We start from the raw sequence: 23637 nt of genomic DNA, 5'->3' as shown, positions 1-23637 counted from the left end.
TCTAGAGCAGACACTTGCGAGATACTGTACCGACGCTCAGTGCGCTCAACTCACACCAAAGTATCACCTGTGTACTTCTGTATATTCGACCAAATATATATATAGTATCTTAGTGTCTGTGTTTATTTGTCACCATACTTTACGTAACAATAGAACCGTTACAAGCCCTTTGATCCTGGCCGGGAAGGACTGACCGGACGACAATCCTTAACTGTTCACCCGACAGAGAATAGGTTGTTAAACGATTTGGCGGGTCATACTCCGGGATAAACATTAGGATTAAGGACCTGCCCGAAACGCTATGCATGCTATAGTGGCTTTACAAGAATTTAAAAACTCTTTTTTATATATAAATAAAAAAAAAAATCCGCCGACGAATCTTCTTGTGTGCGATGAGACTTAATTGTATCTGGCATAATTAAAATCTTAACTTAAATAATTCGTTTGTTAGACAATATATGATATTCAGATCTATAAATTACTTTAGAAAGGCCTATAATGCATATAAATATTAATTTACACATTCCTGGCGCTATACGCTAGGAATTTCAATACGTTGTTCAAATAATTTTAGGCAGGGAGTCTCTGTGTCGGTTGGTCGCTACGGGGTAGCGACCAACTACTTTAGGTAGAGCTACTACCTAAATTAGCCTAAAATTGCCTAAATTAGCTTAGAGCTACTTTAGGTAGCTCTAAGCAGATTTTTGTTTGGTCGAGCTAGGAATGGAGTTTGGTTGTGCTCTGGGACTGTTTAGCTTTGTGGGGGTTGGATGAGATATGGCCACTGCCTTTTGACGAAAGGCGGTGGAGTTTCTGATGGGGAAGGAAGAGACAATTGCGCATCGCGTTCCGCAAGGCGCGGTGCGGCCAGCCTGGGTGGCATAAAAAGCGCGGAAAGTCAGGTCTCGCTCTCACTCCCTCTCCCGTCCCGGTCCACGATTCAAGAAGCGTTGAGCTACGCCATGTTATCATTTATTTAATTTTCCATAAATTAATTTATTACTTTGTTCAGCTTTCAGTTATGCCTTGTATTTACTTACTAATCCTGTTGCAGCGTTAAGGCAGTGTCCATTGCTGTGGGATACGCAAATAATTTTGTTTTCACTTTTGAGACCATTATTGTTTTAATCTAGACCAACTATTCCATGAATAAGTACTGTTTAATTAACCAATCTATCCCATGAACATTAGCTTTAATCTATCCAAACTATACCATGCATATATTACTGTTTAACCTAACCATCCTATACCTTGTATAGTCCTGATTTATTCTACCCAAATTATCCATGACTATCACTGTTTACTCTTTTATTTGTTCAGCTTAAATGCAAGTATATATTATCTTTTATTTGTTCAGCTTAAATATAAGTATATTATAATACGGTCTTAAGCTATTTACTTGTTCAGTTTCAGTTTGTCTTGTATTTACTCCGCTATTTATTCTGTTTTCTAGCACTGCTTAAGCCTCATGCCTCTCTTGCTGTTTTGGCCTCACTATGTTATTTATATTATTTAAGTTTTCTAAAATTAATTTGTTACATAGTCCAGCTTCAGTTATGCCCGGTATTTACTTAATAACACTTTTGCAGTGTTAAAGCAGTGCCCATTGCTTACGTTTTCACCTTTCCACAGTGGCGAGAAGCCGGATCATGCAGCAACTGCAACACGGAAGAGGGCTCGGGCGGCGTCGACGCGAGGACAACAGCGCAGTGGTGCAAGGACGCAGCCGGCCAGGGCCAGGACGAAGCCCGCCCGTTTCGCCTCCCCCTCCTCGGGCGGCTCTGATACGGACGGCGACCACACATCCCAGAGGCCCACTGCTGGCATAGCGGCGGGTGGCACAGCGTCGCAGCCTCCACCCCTGTCGGCCGACGATTGGACGACGCTGCAGGCGCTCATCGCGCAGGCCCGAGGGCCCTCTCACGCCACAAGCCTTCCGGCCATGGGGACCTCCGAGGCCGACCCTGCCGCGGCTGCCACAGCCGCCCTGCCCCCCTCCACCGACCGTCGCCCACGGGCCAGGGCCAGGGGGCATACGTCGAGGCGAAGTGCGAGCTCCTCCAGTCCGTCCTCCTTCGACGAGTCCCCCGAGGAGAGAGCGCCCCCCCCCCCCCACTTTTTCTAGCCCCTGGCCGGGGCAACTCCGGGCGACCACGGGCTCCAGCATCCCACTCTTGGGCGTGCACGTCCCGCAAGCCCTTCGGGAGAAGGTCTGGGCAAACAAGTATGTGGACCTCGGGCACTTGCTTGCCTATGAGCGGGAATCAGGTTCTTTCGAGTCCCACCCTGCGACATTCCCTGACGCAAAGCAGCCTGGTAAGAAGCAGCCGCCCCTGACGCCGGACCAGTGGACGCATGGCCTTGACATCTACGCCACTATCTACGTCGAGAAGCACCCAGCGGAGGCTCAGGCGCTGTTTACCTATGCGCGTTACGTGAAGACCATGAAGACGACCCTCAAAGACGACTGGATGTGGTACGATAAGGCCTTCAGATGGGACAGGGAGAGGTCGGGCTGTTCATGGTTGGACTACAGGCTGGACTTGGAATTTCGTTCGGTGCAACGCATCGCCCAGGCCGCTTCTCAGCCGATGAGGCAGGAGGCAGGGCGACCGGCAGCACTTTCTCTCTCCAGCGCCCGGGCAGCTGGGCTACCCCCGGGCTACTGCTTCGCCTACCACTCGAGGGGACCCGGCAGCGCTTTCTCTCTCCAGCGCCCGGGCAGCTGGGCTACCCCAGGGCTACTGCTTCGCCTACCACTCGAGGGGACCCGGCTGCACTTTCACCTCATGTTCATTCAAGCACAACTGCCCACGCTGCCGAAGGAGGCACCCTGCCTACAACCCATGCCCTCCAGCACGGCCTCGCGACGAACCCACACAGGAGCAGCGCCCACGTCGCCACCCGCAAGTTACGGCTTCGAGGAGCTAGGCTGGGCTCCAACTGGTTACGCCTCTCTCTTTCTGGTCTAGGCGGGGCCCTCAGCCGCCTGTAGAAGGGCTTGCAGAACACTACTATCGCGGTAGGCAGGTGCGAGAGTGTCGTTTCCTTCCCAGTTCGGTAGTGTAGTTGCTTGGCCACCCTGAATTTCCCTCGCGGCCAGCGGGCACTCGCCCTTCGGGGGGGGGGGGGGGGGTCCGTCCTGCTGGCCTGCGGGGTGGGGGTGCAGCGCCCGTCCCCAAGTGTTCCGCTGTCCGCAGCTAATACTTTGACTTTACAGCCATTTTACTAGTAAGCCCTACCTTGTCAGGTAATTCCTTCTTCCTTGGCGGCTCGGCCTTTGGCCTGGGGTTATTTTCTTCTCCAAATACATATCAGGCTTCCCCAGTCACTATGTTTTTCTGCCGCCTGATTATTCTCCAGCTAGGGTTTCCCTTATGTTATGTTGTTCACTTTGGTGTCCTGTTATACTTAGAATTAGATTTGTTACATTCGCCTCACTGCTAATTCTAGACATTAGGACATTAGGTTTCTGCAGAGTTTGTTACTAGGCTATAAGATTACGTTATTTTACTACGGGTGTACAATTTAAGATGTTTCGTGTACTTTGAGTTAGCCACGGCTATGTTATACATTTGTTAAGTCCTATTTAGAAGTCTGTTTTACTTCTGCAGAATTATTTATCATGTCAATAAACTTACGCCCCCATGAGTTGGTGTCTTCCTTCCCCTGATCAGAAAATAAAAAATCATGCAAATAATGAAATAAGATAATTCACGAGTTTGAGAATACTGATGTAAACACAGTGAGAAAGTAGGTACGTTTATTGAGACCAAAAAAATACATCTCAAAGGGCTAGAGATGTAATTTATTATTCCAATAAACGAACTTTTTTTTTTAGATTAAATTAAGGATCTGCCCGAAACGCAATGCGTGTTAGTGGCTTCAAAAGAATATAAAACCTTAAATGCTATGTACTCTCATAATCCCAAGGTCCCTTTTTGTATAAATATATATAAATAAATTAATAAATAAACATACATGCTCCCTCACCTCACTGTGTTTACATCGGTAGCGTCCAGCGGGCAGCTGGCTGGCTGCCGCTGCTCTGGGCACCTACAACACGGCACTTAACTTTGCCCATTTGGGTATCAGGGAGTGTGGGGCATTAGTGCTTTAGCCGTTTGGCTTCGACTTTATTCTGGCTACTCACTGGACGCCTGACGCATTGTCGTCTGGGGTCACTGGGTGCTGATTGACAGTCTTGCAGTTGGTTGTGTGTATTTACTATTTGTGTCTGCTGAATCGAGCTATTAGCTCTTAGACCTACATATCTACTACATATATTTCTCTAAACACACAAACACATTCCCAGGAAACAGTGACTGGGTGGTGGCTCAGGCCTCCCCAGGCACACCTGGGTATCTCCGTGCTGTGCATTTATCGGCCGTAAGGCACAGCAGTTTCCCCTTTTCATTGCATAGCCTCCGGGCTTAAGATTTATTTCCCAACTTATGGGAATATCAAGGTACATACGGCCCTGTGCAGCCGCTGCCCTTAACCCTACTACAACGAGGACAGAGGAGGAGGTGCCTGGAGTCCTGCCTCACCACACTGGCTCGCTGGAACACGAAGTGCTAACTAAAATAATAAAGAAGGCATATCGCAAGGAAGTTGTCTGTCAGTCTGAACAGTAATGTATAGATGCTGTCACATCCGTCGAGTTGAGGGTTGAGGGATGGGAGGCCAGGAGCTGAAGACAAATTCTTCCTACTGCTGTTAGGCAAATCCTTCAAACCAAGTGCCATTGTGAACTCCATAAGCAATAATGACACAGTTTCAGAGTAAGTTGCATAATATAACCATAGTTTTAGTGTGTGTGTAATTTACTATTTGTGCCTGCAGGATTGAGCTGCTAGCTCTAGGACCCTGCCTTTCTAACCATCTGTTGTCTAATATTCTGCTTTTTAAACTAGTATGCTGTATGGTGTCTATTAACCTTGTTTAAATTACTAATCAAGCTGTCAATGTAATCAATCAGAGCTTTAATATAACAATGTGCTTTAATATACCTACTTATCTCTCTCATCTCATTTTTCTCTTGTAATGTATCTTTATCATTTATCAATTCTGATTGAAATTACCTACTTAAAATTATCTGCTAGATTAAGGACCTGCCCGAAACGCTGTGCGTACTAGTGGCTTTACAAGAATGTAAATACTGTACTATCCAATGTATTCTCACAAACCCAATGTACCTTCTTGTATATATATAAATAAATAAATAAATAAATAAATAACTAGTTTTCCTCTATCATGTCTGCTATATATTTCTATGACACGCCCCCATCCCCAGGATGCAGCCCATAGCAGCTGTGTAACTTCTAGGTACCTGTTTACTGCTATGTAAATATAGACAACAGGTAAAAGAAACTGTGCCCATTTGTTTGTCTCAATCATGAATCAAAACTGGGCCCTTAGGACTATGACTCCAGAGTGCTTCCCACTCAGCTGTGAGGATGTGTGTGAATTTTAAGCCAGAGTTTTTACCCAAAAATACATGTTACCTAAAAATAATTTGGGTAACATGTCCAATTACCCAAAGCAACTTAGTTTCATAAATAATGATCAAATGCTTGTGAAAATTGTATTTTTCTAAGACAGCAAATTTGTGTATGAACTATGAAGAAAATGGGTGGCACAAATGCTTAAAGAAAGAAAAATAGACAATCTTAGAACCTCTATTTCCTTGTACCATATGCGCACCATTCTAGTTTTGTAATTTTCTTTCGAAAATAATCTTGTAAGTACAGTACAAATTGTTTTATTTTACATTTATTACCAGTATACAGTAACATATGATTTACTTGGGCTCTGTTTGCATAATTCTAGGTGGCTTTGAGTAATTTTGAATGGACTCTGGTTTCATTAGGTGAGATTTAATTTTGCTAAAATTATGAGAGTGGAAACAGCTAACTCATCACTGTCATTTTTCTATTTTGTCTTGCTACTACCAGTATTATTATTTTCCCTGCAGAATGTAAATAACATGGTGGTGAATGAAGTATTTGGCCTAAAGATAGCCACTGTGATAAGTGTAAATCATCCTATTAGTAATAATAATGAGAAAATCCACGGGAGCCATGATGAGGATTCGAACCTATGCACTGAGTATTCCCAGAGGCACGCTCTAGATGACTACGCCACAACATGGTCAAAAGAATTGCAACCTGGGGTACTACTGCACCCTCAAGGATTCCTGAGGCTTCCACTGTAGTCAAACCAGGGTTTTGCATAATATCCCTGTGTCAGGTCAATCCACAGTTGACCATGTTGTGGCATAGTCGTCTAGGATGTGCCTCTGGGAATACTCAGCGCTTAGGTTCGAATCCTCAAAACGGCTCCTATGGACTTTCTCATTGATACGTATATCACGATAATGTGATTTCTCCGTGTATTGAAAGAAGGGCATCAGAGGTAGAATTACTGGACGACAGAGCCAGAGTGCATGGGGGAATTGTGTGAAACCGTTCGGTTCGGCTTCAGTGGAAGCCTCGGGAATCCTTGAGAGTGCAGTAGTTTCCCAGGTTGCATTTCTTTTGACCATGTCGTGGCGTAGTCATCTAGATCGTGCATCTGGGAATACCCAGCGTATAGGTCCAAATCCTGGGTTTGAGAGATTACAGAATACTGTATTGGCATTTTTACATTCTTGCAAAACCACTAATATGCATAGTATTTAGTTTCACAATTTCATAAGCAGTAGGATGGTACAAGTTACTAGAGATGTACCATTGTTTTAATATCAGCCTGTTTTTTAATTACAGTACTGCCCAATAAAGTATTCATATTTTAGCTGTTACTTCAGCACTTTTGTTTTTTGTGGGAGGTGGCTTTGGAGGTAAAAGATCAGATGCCATCAGTCAGAAACATTCTAAGCCAACTTGTTGAGGGATCCACAAGAATGATGGTTAATGTTGAACCAGCAGAACTTGTCCCCCCTGCTTCCCTAGTCTCGTAGAGTAAGTCAGATTCTGATCTGACTTAAGGCATGATTGTAGCCAAGCTAAGTTTGTAGACCTACTGTGGGATTCATTCCAGAAAACATGTCCTGGTATTATATGTGAATTTTCAAAGTTGATGCTGCACTGGGAAGAACCGAAGGCAGGCATTAATTTTGTAGATGACACACATTGCAGTACTGTACTGTATTTTATATTTTTACTTTTTTATATGGTTTTGCTTTTTACATGGTACAGGTTCTAGGCTAATTATAGATGTCTTATATTGATACAATGTAATTTACAGATGGAATGTGCGACCTCTGTGGAGATGATCATGCAGCATGCAACTGTCCTATGTTCTCTCAGCTTGATCATCCAGTGAGTATACTTTCTTCTTGATAATCTATAATGCATACCTTATGGAATACAGTACTCTGCCTCAAATGTTTTTTGTAGCATAGCGTTTATAATATTGCAATGTTTGATTTTTCTGTGTACTGAATATCAAAATAATTTTTTCTGGGGGAAGCCCCGTTGGCTTCCTGAAGCTATCCGAACTGATATATAACTAATATAGTAGTGCTATATTAGTTGGGATCATCAGTCACAGAGTTCTTTAGCATCCCGGGGATCACGAGGCAGAACCTGGCCCTCCTCAGAGAAGTGCAGGGAGCAATGGGCTATGAGCACTTTACATTTAAAGTATGTCATACTTGCCATCGACTGGGGGAAGAACCCAGAAATGTAGGTGATTCAGAACAGACCACTGTATGGTTACATTTTGCAAGCAACATCCTCAAAAGAGCAAAATCTCTCTCCCAGAAAGAAAACAAACAAGCAGCACATCATCCAACTAGCTCCTCCTTCATTAGTGCTACCCCCTTGTTAGGGTGTGGGGGGGGTTAGGCACGATTGGCTCATAGGCCATTGCTCCCTATGCCTCACTGAGGGGGCCAGGTTTTGGCTCATGGTCCCTGGTAGGCTAAAGGACTCTTGACTGATGACCCCAACTAATGTAACGCTTACATCAGTTCGGATAGTTTCAGGGAGCCTCCGGGGGCTCGCCCAGAAACTAGCATTTCATTACAATCAACGCTGTTTTTTCTTGCCTTATAAGCCAAGAAAAAGAAATATCAAATATACTATTAATAGTTGAGATTGTAGATGATAATAGTACTGTAGTTGAGACATTTTACATTTATTATCTTATTTCAAGTCTTTAAGCCAGTAACAATTAATCTTGGAACTATATAGTAGTTTGTTATTGTTGTATCCTATTAATTGCCCATGTGGGTATTTGCAAGTTATTGGGGCATAGCTTGCGAGATCTGTTTTACAGAATTCAATCAGACCTGTTAATTTAAAAATGTATTGCCTCTTTGCAGCTCACCATCCTTGTCTTGTAATATCCTTTTAAATACCTCAAGAACTCTTAAATTTCTCAGAGCATATTTGGAGCTATTTTAAACGGTTGCTCCCTACTGCAAGATATTTTCTGATGCCATGGACATGATAATGCACAGTAAGAGCAGGTCAGCATTTTGCATGACACAGCAGACATGTTTTCAAATGTGTCTGTGGGTCATATTATATTTAGGGAGGCACTGGATAAATTTTCAATCCTGACTGAAATTTCTAGTTCATATGTAAACCCTCAAAGCCCTTCCAATCTAATTTGCACCATTAGGACTGCCTATTAGTGTTCTCACTGCCAGTTTGCTCACCTGATTGCTAATTGAGATATTAAAAACAATACAGTATTTCTCGACTAGTCTCCTTACATTTACACTGACTGTGCTGCAGTCATTTGAGCAAGTGGAGATCAAAATTCATTTGTGATGTGTTTACCTTTAAAAACTGTTTTGTTGTGTATTTAACTTGTGCTTCCTGAACCCCATATGGTTCCCACTACATAGTGAGCATAGGAAAATTGCAAAGTCCCTTGTTCCTGGTAGGTGGACAAGTCTCACCGGTACCTGGTATTGCTGAGCCACACAAGTAATGATGAGTGTAAGCCAAGGGTAGCTACTGGGCTTGCTTACTCTTAACACATTTTTTACCCTAATGTTGAGTTGGATTCTATATTACTCTGCATAACCTTATTGCAAAGAATATTTTTAGATACAGTATGTCATTTTACAATCTTTTAAGTATTATTTTCATCTCAGGCTAAACAAGATGAAGACATTGGGCAGCAGCTGGCTTATCGGTCTCTTCCATCATGGGTGCAACTGGAAGATGGTCCGAAGGGACAACATCTGGTTGTTTCTATTCAGCGGGTAGCCAAATTTACCAGGCTGGGGCCCCTCGTAGCTCCACACACGCCTCACCTCGACCCTGCCACATCTTTCCCTCTTAAGGTTTGCAAGCTAATTGGAAATTTTAACTGTACCCTTATGTTTCACTGCATAATGTAAACATTTTTGTTTTTGTTTACTGTAGGTGCTTCTTTATTTTATAGAATAGTTGATAGAAAATGTTATATTGTTTAAATACAGTAAATTCTTCAGAGGAAATGTGTGACCACTATACACAAGCATCATCAAAGATGATACACAAAAGTATAGCTAAATACTGTATGTGACTCAATACTGTGTACTGTATATTAACTAGGTTAATATATTTTTTGGGTTTGATTTAGTATAGAAAAAGCCATATACTATGTTGCAAACTACACTTTGAGACATTCTTGCATTGCTTAATTACTCACTGAAATTTAATGATCAGTTTCATCTATGTCCCTTGAGTTACATAGTTTAATGAATATCTAGTATATGTGTGCAAGAGCATTACAAATGTATAATCTCATATTGTGCGAATGCTTCCCCCCATGCCTTTCTGTTTCATCTGTGTAACAATGTGAGCATTTTTTTTTTTTTTTTTTTTTTTTTTTTTTTTTCTACCACAGACGTGGCCACACATTTACAATGCTAACCAGCATATATACATTTTCTTCTGTCCTCCATGGACAGGGTTAGAGAAGTGTTAAACATACAGTTCAAGGGTTTATTGAACACTCAACCACAGAAGGTGATTCGGTGCTTTTAAAATGCTAAGCTAACCTACATACGTAAATACAAAGATACACAGATTTACGTACGCCCTACATAAAGTATTAGATGTGTCTTTTACATAGTGTCATTAATGTACATTCACAAAGGTGAAATGTAATTCTGATCAGCTTCCATATTTGCTTTATACCCATACATATACATACACACACACACACATACACATACATATATACACACATACATGCATTCACATACATTTGTCTCATTTACCCTGACAGGGTGAGGTAGCTGATAAAGAAACTAGTGTGCAATTAAGCACTTAATCACTGAAGGTGATGAAGGTGCTTTTACAAGCTCAGGTTATATAGTTACATCACATACATACATTGTATGATTGATACATTACATGGTCAATTTTGGATACAAGTCCAATATATCATCAAGTGTTCCAGTACTCATATAGTAACTACAGAGTTCAGCATACCTTAGCCCAGGAGGGCGAAAGTCAGTCAGTATGGGACATTCTACAATATAATGTTCAAGAGAGTGCATGTTTTCTCTTTCACAAAGTTGACACATTGTGTACTCGACATTTGGGTTTTGAGAAAGCTGCCAGATACGTCTATATCCCAGGCGTATTCTGGCCACTATAACATCACATTGCCGGGTTCTTGTTCTATTAGTCCCATATGTGAATGTCTCCTCACGATATCTATCATAATATTTAATGCTACAACTTTCAGGTCTTTGAGAATTTGTTAGGTCGGTGAGATTTTCATTAGATATTTGTTTAAGTATTCTCTTTGTCACTGCTAATGAAACACCCATATCAATTTCTACCACTGGTTTTCTGCAAGCTGACTTAGCAAGCATATCAACAGTGTCATGCCTTGAGATGCCAACATGTGATGGTATCCATAGGAATTTAATCTCAAATCTGTTTTCTTTGGCAGCTAAAACATTCATTCGAATATCACTGACTATTTTCTGGGTGTCACTACTATGTGCGTTCAATGCCAGGAGTGCACTCTGCGAGTCACAGTACTGTATATAAGTCCACTGCCTTTGTCTTTTAAAAATTCAGTGGCAAGGTATATGCCTGCAAGTTCGGTTTGAGTTGTACTTGCCCAGTCATTGACGCGCTTCATTGCTGTATGTACGAGAGAAGATTGTTCAAATATGTTACATGCACATCCGGTACATCGTCCACCTTCTTCTACAGAGCCGTCGGTATAGCACTGATAAACATCGTTACCCATACTCTGAGTACTTTCAGTGATGCTTTTCAGTGTTAACTGTTTTAATAATGTAGTGTGCACACTATCTTTCTTGGGCGCATTTACAAAATCAACTGATAGATCCCAGTTATCCCATGGAGTAATTGGCTGATTAATCATTAGTCGAGTTGGGTACATATTTAATATTTTGATGGAGTTGGCTACCTTGTAGAACCAATATACATAATCAGATTTCGTTCTTCTTCTATAGACCTCAGGTGAGTGTAGCATATTAGAAAGTTTAGCTTGAAACTTCATGTGTTGTCTAGATCTACTCAATGCCTTCACGCCGAAAACTGTGCTAATAGACAAGATTCTCTCACTTATGGTAGGTAATTTTAACTCTGCTCTCATGTTAACTATTCTCGTGGACTTTGGAGCCCCAAGGATGAGACGCATAGCTTCATTTTGCAAGGTTTCAAGAGATTTCAGCTCTTTGTCAGTATACAGTGTGAGATGTAGAGCATTGTAGTCAATCACAGAGCGTATAAATGATACATAAAACATTCTAGCAAGTCTCACGTTAAGCCCATGATTGACACCAACAAGGACCCGCAAGGGCTTTAATCTCTCCCAAAGTCTCCTCTTGAGAGAAGAAAGGTACCCAGGGTCGTTAATGGGGACACCAAGGTATCTGTAAGACTCGCAGTTCTCAAGTGCTCGCCCATCTATATGATAATTGGGTGGTGGAATACCACATGGAATGAGGGCACGAGTTTTCTGTACAGAGATAAGGAGGCCACATTCCTCAGCTCTAGTAGCAAAAGCGTCGAGCAGAACTTGCATTCTAGGCTCGGTGGCAGCCTGTAAACATATATCATCAGCATAACAAATGACAGTGTCTTCATTATTAGTTGGAAGATCTTTAATAAGTTTATGCATCAGAACGTTGAACAATAAGGGACTGAGGACCCCTCCTTGTGGAGTTCCCAGTTCAAAGTGTTTGCTCTCTGTGCTTTTAACACCATTAAACAAAACATATGCTGTTCGATTAGACAAATAGCCCTTTATCCATTTCAGTAATTTTCCTTGTATTCCCAGCTCGGCAAGCTGTTCCAGTATGATTCCTCTGTTTGCTGTATCAAAAGCTGCTGCTAGGTCGATGAAGACTGTTTGGGGGAAGCTTCAATATGTGCGAAGTACTCAGCAAAACAGTGTTGTGTACTGAGCCCAGGCATAAATCAAAACAGTTGGGGTGACAGGTGCCCCTGTATACGATACATGAGTCGGTTAAGAACAATACGTTCAAGCACTTTACAAACACACGATGTTAAAGATATGGGTCTATAATTATCTGAGTGTGGTTTGGGGATAGGAACAATGACACTCTTTGTCCAAGCATCAGGTAATACTCCTTCACGTAAACTCATTCTGTACAACACTAATAGTGGATTACCTGGTACGTGTGAGACTAATCTCAGTAGACTGTAAGTAATACCATCCTCTCCAGGAGCAGTTGATTTTCCCATCTTTAGTGCATGATTTAATTCCCATTCAGTTACATCATTAAGGTCCGACACGTCGATAGCTGTACAGGCAAGATTGATGGTTCGTTGTCTGTTGGGGCGTGTGTCATCAAGTTTGTGCTGTATGTTAATTGGGAGTGAGGTGTAGCTTGATGTTATTGCCCATTGATCAAGGAGGATGTTTGCTTGTTCTAGTGGGCTGTGGTGCAGCGGTTTGGTTGGGCTGCTTCTAGAGATTTTCCGTATCTTTTCCCAAACTTCAACAAGTGTTGTTTGCTCATTTATACTTTGTAGGAACTCTTCCCAATGTTTATTACGTATGACATTGCTCATGTCTCTCACCTCTATTTGCAACTAGAAATGCATGCAGGTCACCTTGTGCTTTGGTTCGTTTGTACGTATCTCCAAGTTGCTTTACTCGTTCATGTTCTTTAACAAATACGGGGTCAAGGACCCACTTGGGTGGTGGCAGGTGTTGCCCACTTCTGCTAGGCTTACGACCTGTTCCCCAACACACCCATGTGTCGTAGTAGGTAGTAATCGTATCAACGAGATCTCTGGAGAAGGCTTGTACATTCGTTATTGTGTAATCTTGATACCATTTTGATATACAATTAATAAAGTGGTCATGCAAGCCATATGGAATATTCATTTTCCGTCTCTGATGCCTATTAGGTACATCACACTGTACCTCATAGGAAGCAGAAACTGCATAGTGATCACTAACTAAGTGATTTACCAACGAACATTCCATCCTATCTTGCACAAGGTTTCTACCCATTACATAATCAAGTCTGCCTCCCAATAAATGAGTTTGGGTATCCGTAGTATACACGGTTAATCTGTTGTCATAAACATATTTGATAAATTTGCATCCATTATCGTTGTTAGTACTGTCTCCCAGCGTAATATGTCTAGCATTAAAATCTCCCATGTATATTGTCCCATGATTGTCTAGATCTGGGAACAATGTTACATTGAGTTTCTGGCTTCTGGCATATACGTTGAGGAATGAAAAGTGGCCTGCTGTAGTTTGTACATGAAAGTGATGGTACTGTGTGTGTACATTGTGTGACGTGCTCACAAGAATGTGCGGTAAATCACTTCTGACGTAAGTTAATAGGCCTGTGGCGTTACTGTTATTATAGGATGCATACCCTCTGATCTTTGGTGGGGTTTTGTTTATCATATTGGACGTGTAGGGCTCCTGTAAAGCAATTATATCTATGTTGTTACAGGTAACATATGCAATTAGGTCATTCAGTCTTTTGTTGATGCTACGAATGTTCCAACTGAGAAACCTAATGGTCCTCGTGTCAACAGCAGCCATCGTCTTGGTGTTGTTCCTCCCTGGGACTGGTGGTCCCATTGTTGTCCTCGTCCCACTTACACAATGCGTCAATAAGTGACTGTACTACGTAAAGAGCCACACCAACCTGGCGTTTGGTGTCGTCAGGAACATCTGGTGACATCATTAGATTCTTGATCACTGAGGAACTCGGGATGGTCCGCGAGTGAATGCTCTCTGTAAGTCGTATGGCATAATTACTGTCACGCAGAATATTATCCTTTTCATTCTCGTACTTGGCTTGAGCGCGTTCATTAAGGTCATGAATCATTTTAAAATATTCTGATGCAGGTCGAATTCCTTTTTCAGTTAATGTTTCTGTGTCACTATCACTGTTGTCATCCCTGAGTTGACTGACGACGTCGCTGCCACCGCCTCCGTTGTCGCCGCTGCTGTCGCCGCTGCCGCTGCTGCTGCCGCCGCCGCCGCCGCCGCCGGCGCTGCTGCTGCTGCTGCTGCTGCTGCTGCTGCTGCTGCTGCTGCCGCCGCCGCCGCCGCCGCTGCTGCCGCCGCCGCCACCACCACCACAGGAACCTTTACCAGCGCGGGCCACGGCTGTGACACAGCTGCATAGAGGCTGCTGTATCTCTTGTGAAGGAGCCTGACGTAGCGCCTGTATAATTTCAGTCAGTTCAGCTACCTGTGCTTGCAAGGTTGCCAACTGTTCTTTAACTGTTGTATCAGGCTGTTGTGTGTTGTCAGGGGCGTTGCTTGTACTGTCACCACTATGGGATGGGTCAACAGTACTAGAGCCGGCATCAGTAGGCACTTGTTGTGTCTCGGGCACTTGCCTCCTTGTGCCAAGGGAGGCTGGCCGTTTGGTACAGTCTGAGTGCCAGATGGTGACTCCTTCCATACCACATCTGAAACACTTCAGCGGCGGTTTAGACGGAGCCACAGATTCAGGATGTTGTCCTGCTTCTGTTGCAGTGTTCTGTTGCTCCTGTTCCTGCTTTCTTTGGTCTCTGGTCTTCTTATACTGACAGTCCTTCAGTGGATGAGGACCGGAACAGAGAGCACACTTGGGTGTGGGGCAGAAGCAGTACTTAGCTATGTGGCCACTGCCACAGCACTCGTAACACTCCACAGGGTTCGGCTCCCACACCCTGAACGTGCTGGGGGGCGCATACAACCCACCAAACCAATACTGGTCAGGTGGCGGATCAGGCTTTTTCCAGACTATGATTATTTGATCAGTAGGCTTACCATTCTTGGTCAATCTTCGTGCTCTGTGTACCCCGTCTAATTCATAGGCCCACTCTAGTGGATACCTGAGGACTGTACCTGTAGACTAGGTATTCATCCATCTTCTTGTTCCGTGTTGGATTATCTAGAGGGGAGAGCTTTACATCACCTATTTTCCCTTGTAGAAGAGCCTCCACAACCTGCTGCTTCTCTCTTGAAACATACACATATGGAGAGTTGACATGTGGACGAAGCACGCCTGCAGAGCCAGGTGGGTACACCACGCTCAGTTTCTTACTCCACACAATCCTGTCAGCCACACTCGTGCCTTTAGGGAAGGTCAGACGTGTGTACTCGCTCCTTGGTGCTATCGGACGCCTTCCACCCTGTTGTTCACCAGGCTTCTGTTTCCCTTGTTTCCTTCTCTGGCTCTTACTTAGCACCTCCACAAACCCATCACTGGGTGGTGGGGTGACAGTGTCACTGGTCATGGTAGGGGAGAGCCCTGAGGGTCCAGCAGCTACCTCCTCCATACCTGCTTCTTCAGGCGGCATGAATTGTTGCTCTAACCTCGTCCGATACCTGGTTAATACCATTTATAACCATGTGCTGATGAATAACATGACAAATGGCAGGGCAAGCAGCAAGCCTTACCAGTCATCAGCGCCAACAGTCATAAACCTGCTCTGAGGGGAAGAGCACTCTCAGTGGGTTGGAGAGTGCTCAGACGACTTGGATACACACTTGGATATTCCACTTGGTTGGTTGGGACTCGCAGAGGGTAGCCCTCAGTGACTTGTTCTCCTATGTGTGGACAGAATGTCCCCTAAGACAGCCTAACCCTGCTACAAGGGTGAACAGATGCCCAAGTCAAGTGGCCCCCCAGATTTTACAGGTAACCGCATGGGCCACTGGACCGTTCCACTTGACCTGTTGAAATGGCGAAATGAGAAGAATAAGAGAAAGTGGGGAAGATAAGTCTTATAACTAGGAGTGTACAGGTGCTCTGTACAAAGCTGGCATCATTGTAGTGTTGGCGGGTGTCAACCTCCCGCCAGGGAAGGGATAGGGGGGACCGTTGGGTCAGCGCTCTAACCGCAATGGTCAGAGGTCCGTGGGGGACAGATTACGATCCCACAACTCTCCTTGCTGTTTGTTGCCTGACGCTGTAGATGCCCTGTGGTTCTTGCTAGAGTCTTACAGTGAGTCCCAGGTACACTGTACAGGTGATGCTGTGTTATTAGCACCAGCAATGCTGCATCAAACTAATGTTTGGTAGGCTACCCCTAAGGGAGCGGAGGGGGCAGGCTGGCCTGCCTTCGACCTCAGGCGCCACTCACTAGTTCACTCTAGGGTTCCCTTGATACTAGTGACTTATGCAACAGTGTTGAAACACTTAGCAGCACAGTAGTATTGTGACGATACCGCCCTGGCTATCACAACACAAGGTTGGGGACGAGGGACTTGACCCAAAGAGGGAGAGGAGGCGCGCACATCCTCTCAGTCCAAGGCCTGGCCAGCGAATGAATGTGAGCATTGGTGTCAGTGCATTCCAGGCTTCTGGCTTTGCTGTCATTATCACTGGAAGAAATCAGGCTTTGTGACCTGCAATTATTGGTGGTTTTCTGTGGAGAGCCCCTTCGGCTCCCCGGAACTATACCGGGCTAATGTGTATACAATAGATCGTGGCAACAGTCAATCGAAGGAGTTCTAAGCCTACCAGAGACCAGAACCAGAATCTGGCCCCCCTTAAGAGAGGTACACGGAGCAATGGCCTAAAGACACCCCCGTGTAATTGGAAGCAGGTTCTCTTTGCGGGGGGGGGGCCTGGAGTTCCTGCCCGGAAGGGTCATGCCAGGTCTTAGGGTTCCTTTGGTCGTCGGAAGACAGTAGTGCCAGATTCGGGACCCTCCTGCGGAGTCGTTAGCTCAGTGATCGCTCAAAGTTTGTCGGGCTCTCGTAGGGGTCGTCGGCCCTCTCACGGTTCGCCCTGTTGGCGGGGCGATGGGGGAGGTTTGCGCTGTTTGTTCTCGCCTGGTCCCACGATTTGTGGGCAATTCGGGTCCCTTTCCTCTGGCCTGCGGTGGCGTTGTTTCTTTCAGTCTCCTTTGGGGGGATTGGGGCTTGCAGGGTGGGCCTCTTCTGTGCTCTGTCAGGTCATCCTGGAGTGGGTTTCCTGCCTGTCTTTAGTTCCGAAATGGGACTGGACAGATCTGCGATTCATGTTGGACTTGCCCTGTATGATCCCATGGGTTGTTTGCCCTGCCTTTCAGATGGCCACTCTCTCTCGGGTCTGGCTGCTTTTGGCGCTTGGATGGTGTCTCTGGTCCTCCGGGATGCCTATTAGCACGTCCCAATTCATCCGGTGTTCAGGGACTGGCTCAATTTTGTCATGGAGTGACACTGCTTTCTTTGCCTTCCTTCCAATTGGATCTGGCACCTCGCGTATCCACACGCCTTAACTGGATTGTGGTGACGCGGTTTTTCCTGCTTACCTCGACTACTGGCTGTTGTGGGCTCCCAACCAATTCGCGTGTCTGCTCACCAGGGATTTGGTTCCTTACGAGATCGCCGGGTTCGTGTTCTTGGTGTACTGGAAGTCCCAATTGGTTCCCTCTCAGGTTCGGACTCGGACTTCTGGGTCTTGTGTGGGACTCTCGGACCGTTTCTTTCTCTCTCCCTCTGGCGGCATTGTTGCTGCTGCGGTCCTGCTTATGACTGTTTTTGGAGGGCACCTGGGTCACACGTCGGTTGTTTGAGCAGCGGTGTGGGAACCTGGTCTTGGGTGTGCTGGTCTACCCGTCGGGTTGGATCTGGTTTCGGCGGATGTTCTGGTTCTTCGGGGGCGTCCCTTCCGCCGCTCTCATGATCGCTGTAATTACCTAAGTGTAGTTACAGGATGAGAGCTACGCTCGTGGTGTCTCGTTTTCCCAGCACTGCTTCCCAGAACAGCTGTGTTCGGATCCCGGGAGCCTTGCGTCGGCTGTTGCATCGCCGGCTTCCTCTGAGTGTGTTCTTTCCGGGTTCTTTGCCCTGATGCCTCCCTGAGCCCTCGCTCGATGTGTTCACGGATGCCTCGTCTCTCGGCTGGAGTTTTGTGACCAGTGCTTTGATCACTTTCCCCTGATAATTCCCTCTGGCCCTATATTGGGTGGCAGTAGGTTTCTTTATGAGTGCCATGAAGAGTACCACTAAGGGGGTTGCTCAGAAAGTGTGTTGAATATAATAAAAATGCCCCTTTCTGGGATCCCTGGCATTGTCTTAGCCTGACCAGTAATGGCCAGAGTGTAAGTTAGGGGAGCCATTAAGGCAAATCCCCAAAAAGAGGTAATTTTGTTACTACCTTATTTTATTTATTGGTCTGTCAGTATGTAAAGGCATTATGGTTATCAGTTTTATGAAGAAGTGTACTTCTCGTGCAAACTTTGATGATGATTAGAGAAGGAATCGTATTCAATTGCAATTTATCTTTTTCTAATAACCTTTTCAGAGGCAAATAATCATTTGGTATATTCTTTTAAATTTTAGATATGTCATGTTGGAGGAGGCCACACCTATTTGGACTTGTCAAGAAAATGGCTATGCAACTGGCTCAGCCTTGTACCCCCGGGCTCTCCTTCCCACAGGAATCTGTTGGCATGTCAGGTCAATATACCATATTTAGTTTTTAATGATTTTTAGTCTAATGCAGTGACAGTGGGGGAACAGGGAACCAATGCTGATTATGTTTTTAACTACTTGTGCTCAACAGCAAGAGCAGTTTTTACAGTTTTCTTTGCTGTGTAGTATGTAAGCAGTATCTTATAAGCTTTGCTAAAGTATATAATGAGTGGTTGAAGCATTATCTAGTGCATGTACAGGTTCCTGACTCGTGCTTCATGTGTGTAATTCTTCTTCACTTTATTCTTCCACATGACCACCACCACTACTGCCTCTTCAAGAGACGTCCTCTTCTCCCGTTACCTTAGCCTTCAATACACATATTCGCCTTTTCATAACATCGTTGATTTTCAATAACCTTCAAATGCTGTGACATATAAATGTGAAGTTTTTACGAAGGAGATTGGCTAAATATTGAGGTTAGAATCACACAAATGGAACAAAAAGACATGTTGCTTTAATCAATAGGGCTGAATTTCATCATCTGTATAATACAGGTGAACCTGGTTTAACAGGGGGTTAGGTTCCTGAAAACCAGGACTTTTAACTGACACAACATTAAGTGAAATCAAAATCTTTTATCTTTGTTTCTAATGATATTATCTTCCTTTGTTTCTTTGGCCTTTCATTAGGATTACTGTCTGTTATAGGCCATTTACCTGTCATGTCTTCTTGTCCAAGGACATTTGTTTACTAATAAGACAGAGCTTGGAACTCGCACAACTTGTTTGTCTGTGATCAGCTGGCAAGATGCATTTGTTTTGTCAGAAGCTAAATTTACTTGATAATTTAACTGCCATATACAGTAGTTGTAGTATATTATACTACTTGTAGTATAATATAGTTGTAGTATATATTATATAGTATATATATATATATATAGTTGTAGTATATTATACTACTTGAACTGTATATTATACCGTTCAGTATTATATAATTTTTATATATGTAACGTGAAAACCTTCACCTAGATGCACTATCTCGGAGCTTTGATTGTCATGCCACAATACTCTAAAATGCTGCAGTTACCAAATGTCATGCATAAGTAAATTACAGTATTAAATTATTTTAAGAATACAGTATAGTATACATGTAATTCTCTTAAAAAACTTGCATTGTTAAATATTGTTACTATTACAGTGTTACTTTTAAGACATTTTATTTGAATTTGGTATTAATTTCAGGTAGAAGATTTAATATATTATGTAGTAGCTGAGGATATTGAAGTAGGATCTGAGCTGCGAGTGTGGTATGCTCCATTCTACCAGCAGAAGGTGAAAGAAGAACTAAAAGCCCTCGGCAACAGACACACGCTGGTTGATACCACTTTGCTTGCACCTACAGTTCCATTAGAGCAGTCTGGAGCCAAATTCCCCGCTGAAAGTCTACTCCATATGGCTCCCTCGCTATCAAGAATTGTGGTAGGAAAAGACCAGATTACCTTCACACACAGTTTGAGAGGGGGTGAGAATGATAAGTACATCAAATGCTCACCTGCCCCAGAAGGTACTTTTGCAGCCGATAGATATTTTTCAAATGATATTGGACCAGGAAAGCAAATGCAAATGGCTGCATCATCAAGCTATTTATGGGAAAATCATATTCATGGGAGGAAAAAAGATGAGACATCAAGTCAAAGCAATTACATGCACTATTCACATGTTAACCAAACATCTACAACACAAAGTATAGTGTTAGTAAACAACCGAGATAGTGCAAGTGACCCTGAGTTTGTTGTAACATTCACTATAACTGCTGCTGAAGGTAATTCTAACCTATGTTCATCGCATAATGAAAGCTATGACAGCAGCATTGTTCAATCTGAAGACTGTTTGCTTGATGCTGATCCACTTGAAGGGTCTCCAGATAGTGATAGAAAATATAAATCATTTCAATCGGCAACACACAAAAGAAAATCTTTCAAGTTGAAAGAACCAAAACCAGGTATGTTTACATCTACATTTTTTTTTTAATTTTCCCAGATACATTGTTACAAGATTTTGAATGTTATTTTAAACATATTTTAATTATAATAGAGTACAATAGTTTATAGACAGTTTATTATGTGTTCAGTGTCAAATAGAAAAGTTTTGATTATGATATCTTAATAAATTTTTTTGTTATTGGCAGATGTTTATGTAGCAGATTCTCATGTTGTAAAACAACTTCCTGCGCGTGCCTTAGGGGCTCGGGAGCCTCGTCCATGGTCCTGCAAGTATTGTGGCAGCAGCTTCACCAAACTACTTCCATTTGCCAACCATCTAAAAGTATGCACATCCTATCATAATATAAATAATACACAAATCACACTTGTGTGATATATATCAATGAGATACATATCAATTTTTCTTATTGATATACATCGTGTTAGTGTGACTAATTATGTACCTGAAGCTGGAGTGTACTGTTGATGAACTACTTTATTTACACCAAGGCGTCTAGAGGGTTACATGTAAAAATTTCATGTAATCTGGAGGCTTCAATAGAAGCCTCCAGATTTCTTGTGGATTTAGTAGAGTCCCAGGCTGTAAAATGTGCACCATGCTGTGGTACCAGGGATAAGGTGCGCAGCTGTGAGTATCCTGGTCACTTGTTTGAGTCACCTTAGTTCTCCAATTGCTTTTCTCATTAATATAAATAATTGGATAAAACGGGGAAATTTGTCCTTTTTTTTTTATAATTGTCCTAATATTTAAAATGTAAGATGTTAAATAATTGCTCACTAAAGCTATCCTTCTAATTTGCCCCTAAGGTAAGATCCATTATGCCTGAATGATAGAATCGTACAACCAGACTGGGTGACATTCTGGCACTGTTATCACAGAAAAATATTCAAATGTACCCTGCAGAGTGATAGGGAGCAATGTGGAATGATTCCCAAATGATTCGGTCATACAAATAAAGCGCTCTTCCAACCCATCCTTGGCATCACAAGTGATCTCTAGTGGTGTAGTCACTGCCAGTTAGTCTGCACGGTCACACTGGCTGCCACTAGGGAAGCAGCACCATCTTGCAAGAAGTGCTGGACCAACCAGGCTGTAGTGGGTATGTGGGCCTGCTAGCTGCTCCAAGCAACAGCCTGTTGGACCAAGTTATCACAAGTCAAGCCTGGCCTCAGGCTGGGCTCGAGGAGTAGAAGAACTCCCAGAACCCTCTCCAGGTATACATTGAATAGGGTTACCTAACCCGAGGCACCTCCCATTCTTCCCATGTCTCGTGACAAGAAACATGGCTTCTCAGTCAAAGTGGTTGGGCAGGCTAACTGTCATTGTAGTGGATATGTGGACATGCAGGCTGCTCCAAGCAACAGCCTGTTGAACCAAGAACCCACTTCAAGTATGCTCTCCAGGTCATTCTAAGGTGGATTGAGTATTCTGCATTACTCCCTAATATTAGTATGATCCTGTAGTAATTGTTTGAAAAGTTCCTTGCTTTTTCATTGGCAAAATGTCAGTGCATTATCTTGGTCTTTAGATGCAGTACAACAGATCTTAGGAATTTATTGAGTGATCTGCTTTGAAAGAAGCTTTCCATATCTACTCAAAGCCTTATTTTAAACTTGAGTAGCTCGGTCACTCTTGGGCATTATCCAGCTTTCCCAAGTCCATGGCCAAATTCCAGGGTGGTCAATTGTGACCTCATCCCCGTTATATCAGGGGAAGGGGTTTTTTCACGATGAGCCTGCCAATCCAGTTATGAGGGAAGAGATACATTGGATAATTATTAATTCGTGCCTCTCTTGAGGGGGCCAGGTTCTGGTTCTGGTCCCCGGTAGGCCTAGAACTCCTTCAATTGACTGTTGCCACGGTCTAATATATACACATCAGCCTGGTATAGCTCCAGGGAGCCTCCGGGTCTCGCTCAGAAAATGGCATTTCATTACATTCAACGCTGGTTTTTTAACTGTTTTGAACTGAATATTGGCTTCAGTGGGAAGGCAGTTCCATGGGTTTATAACTATATTGGTGAAAAAGCATTTCCTGTTTTTTGTCCTACATTGTGGCTTGTTGAGCCACCTAGCATTACATTTGACCTTTTAAAGAAGTGGTCTCAGTATCCTCCAACTTATTCAGTATTTTAAAGATCTTGATGAGATCAGCCCTGTCATGTCTGGTTAGCAGTGTTGGTAGTCCTGTGATCCTCAACTGTTCCTGATATGAGGGGTTGACTTGGTTTTGGAATGATTTTTATCATAGTGTTGAACTTTCTCCAAAGCAGATATGCCCTTTTGAAGGTGAAGTATCCGTGCTCGGATACAGTAGTCCGTGTGGGGACGTGCCAGAGACTTGTACAGTTGAATAACCACTGTCTTTACATTGAAGTCAAAGGTTCATTTGACTATTGCTAAGGTTTAGTTGGTATTTTTATTTTATTGCGGCACCCATTTGTTGTGCATCTTTCAGTGACTGGTGGATCCTAATTCCTAGGTCCTTTTCTTTATTAATCTGCTGCATGGGTAGTGTTGTTGATATGATGTACGTTGTTATACCTTACATGCAAAGTCTTGCAGTATTTGATATTGAAGAAGCATTTACCAGTCTTTTGACCATTTGTGGAGTTCATGTACATTGATCAACCCGTTCTCGCAAATTTAATAAGTCAATATTGACTTATTAAATATGTGCATAGGTGACATACTTAACATAATAGATACCCTTAAAAAGATTCATAGAAAACACCGACCTTACCTAACCTTGTTAGTATCTTAAGATAAGCATCTTATTGCTTCGTAATTACAATTAT

At 43.4% G+C, this 23637-nt stretch overlaps 1 protein-coding gene across 3 annotated transcripts in view; it reads left to right on the top strand.

The window, feature by feature from the left end:
• Positions 1–23637, top strand: part of LOC123768412 (PR domain zinc finger protein 15-like) — a 509712-nt gene that overhangs the window by 448412 nt on the left and 37663 nt on the right. For 2 of the 3 annotated variants that reach the window (XM_069336363.1, XM_069336361.1), the window contains exons 1-6: positions 3998–4784; positions 7249–7322; positions 9113–9304; positions 18763–18879; positions 20079–20838; positions 21025–21161. In XM_069336363.1, coding sequence (XP_069192464.1) covers positions 4769–4784; positions 7249–7322; positions 9113–9304; positions 18763–18879; positions 20079–20838; positions 21025–21161 — 1296 coding nt within the window. In that variant the 5' untranslated portion in view covers positions 3998–4768. Of the gene's footprint in view, positions 1–3997; positions 4785–7248; positions 7323–9112; positions 9305–18762; positions 18880–20078; positions 20839–21024; positions 21162–23637 lie in introns of those variants that run through there. The other variant, XM_069336362.1, reaches the window with a different exon arrangement.

The sequence above is a fragment of the Procambarus clarkii genome, chromosome 35 (genome assembly GCF_040958095.1).
Source record: "Procambarus clarkii isolate CNS0578487 chromosome 35, FALCON_Pclarkii_2.0, whole genome shotgun sequence".
Classification (NCBI taxonomy): domain Eukaryota; kingdom Metazoa; phylum Arthropoda; class Malacostraca; order Decapoda; family Cambaridae; genus Procambarus; species Procambarus clarkii.
Note: the sequence above shows the minus strand (reverse complement) of the source record. Positions and strands in the feature narration are given on the sequence as shown.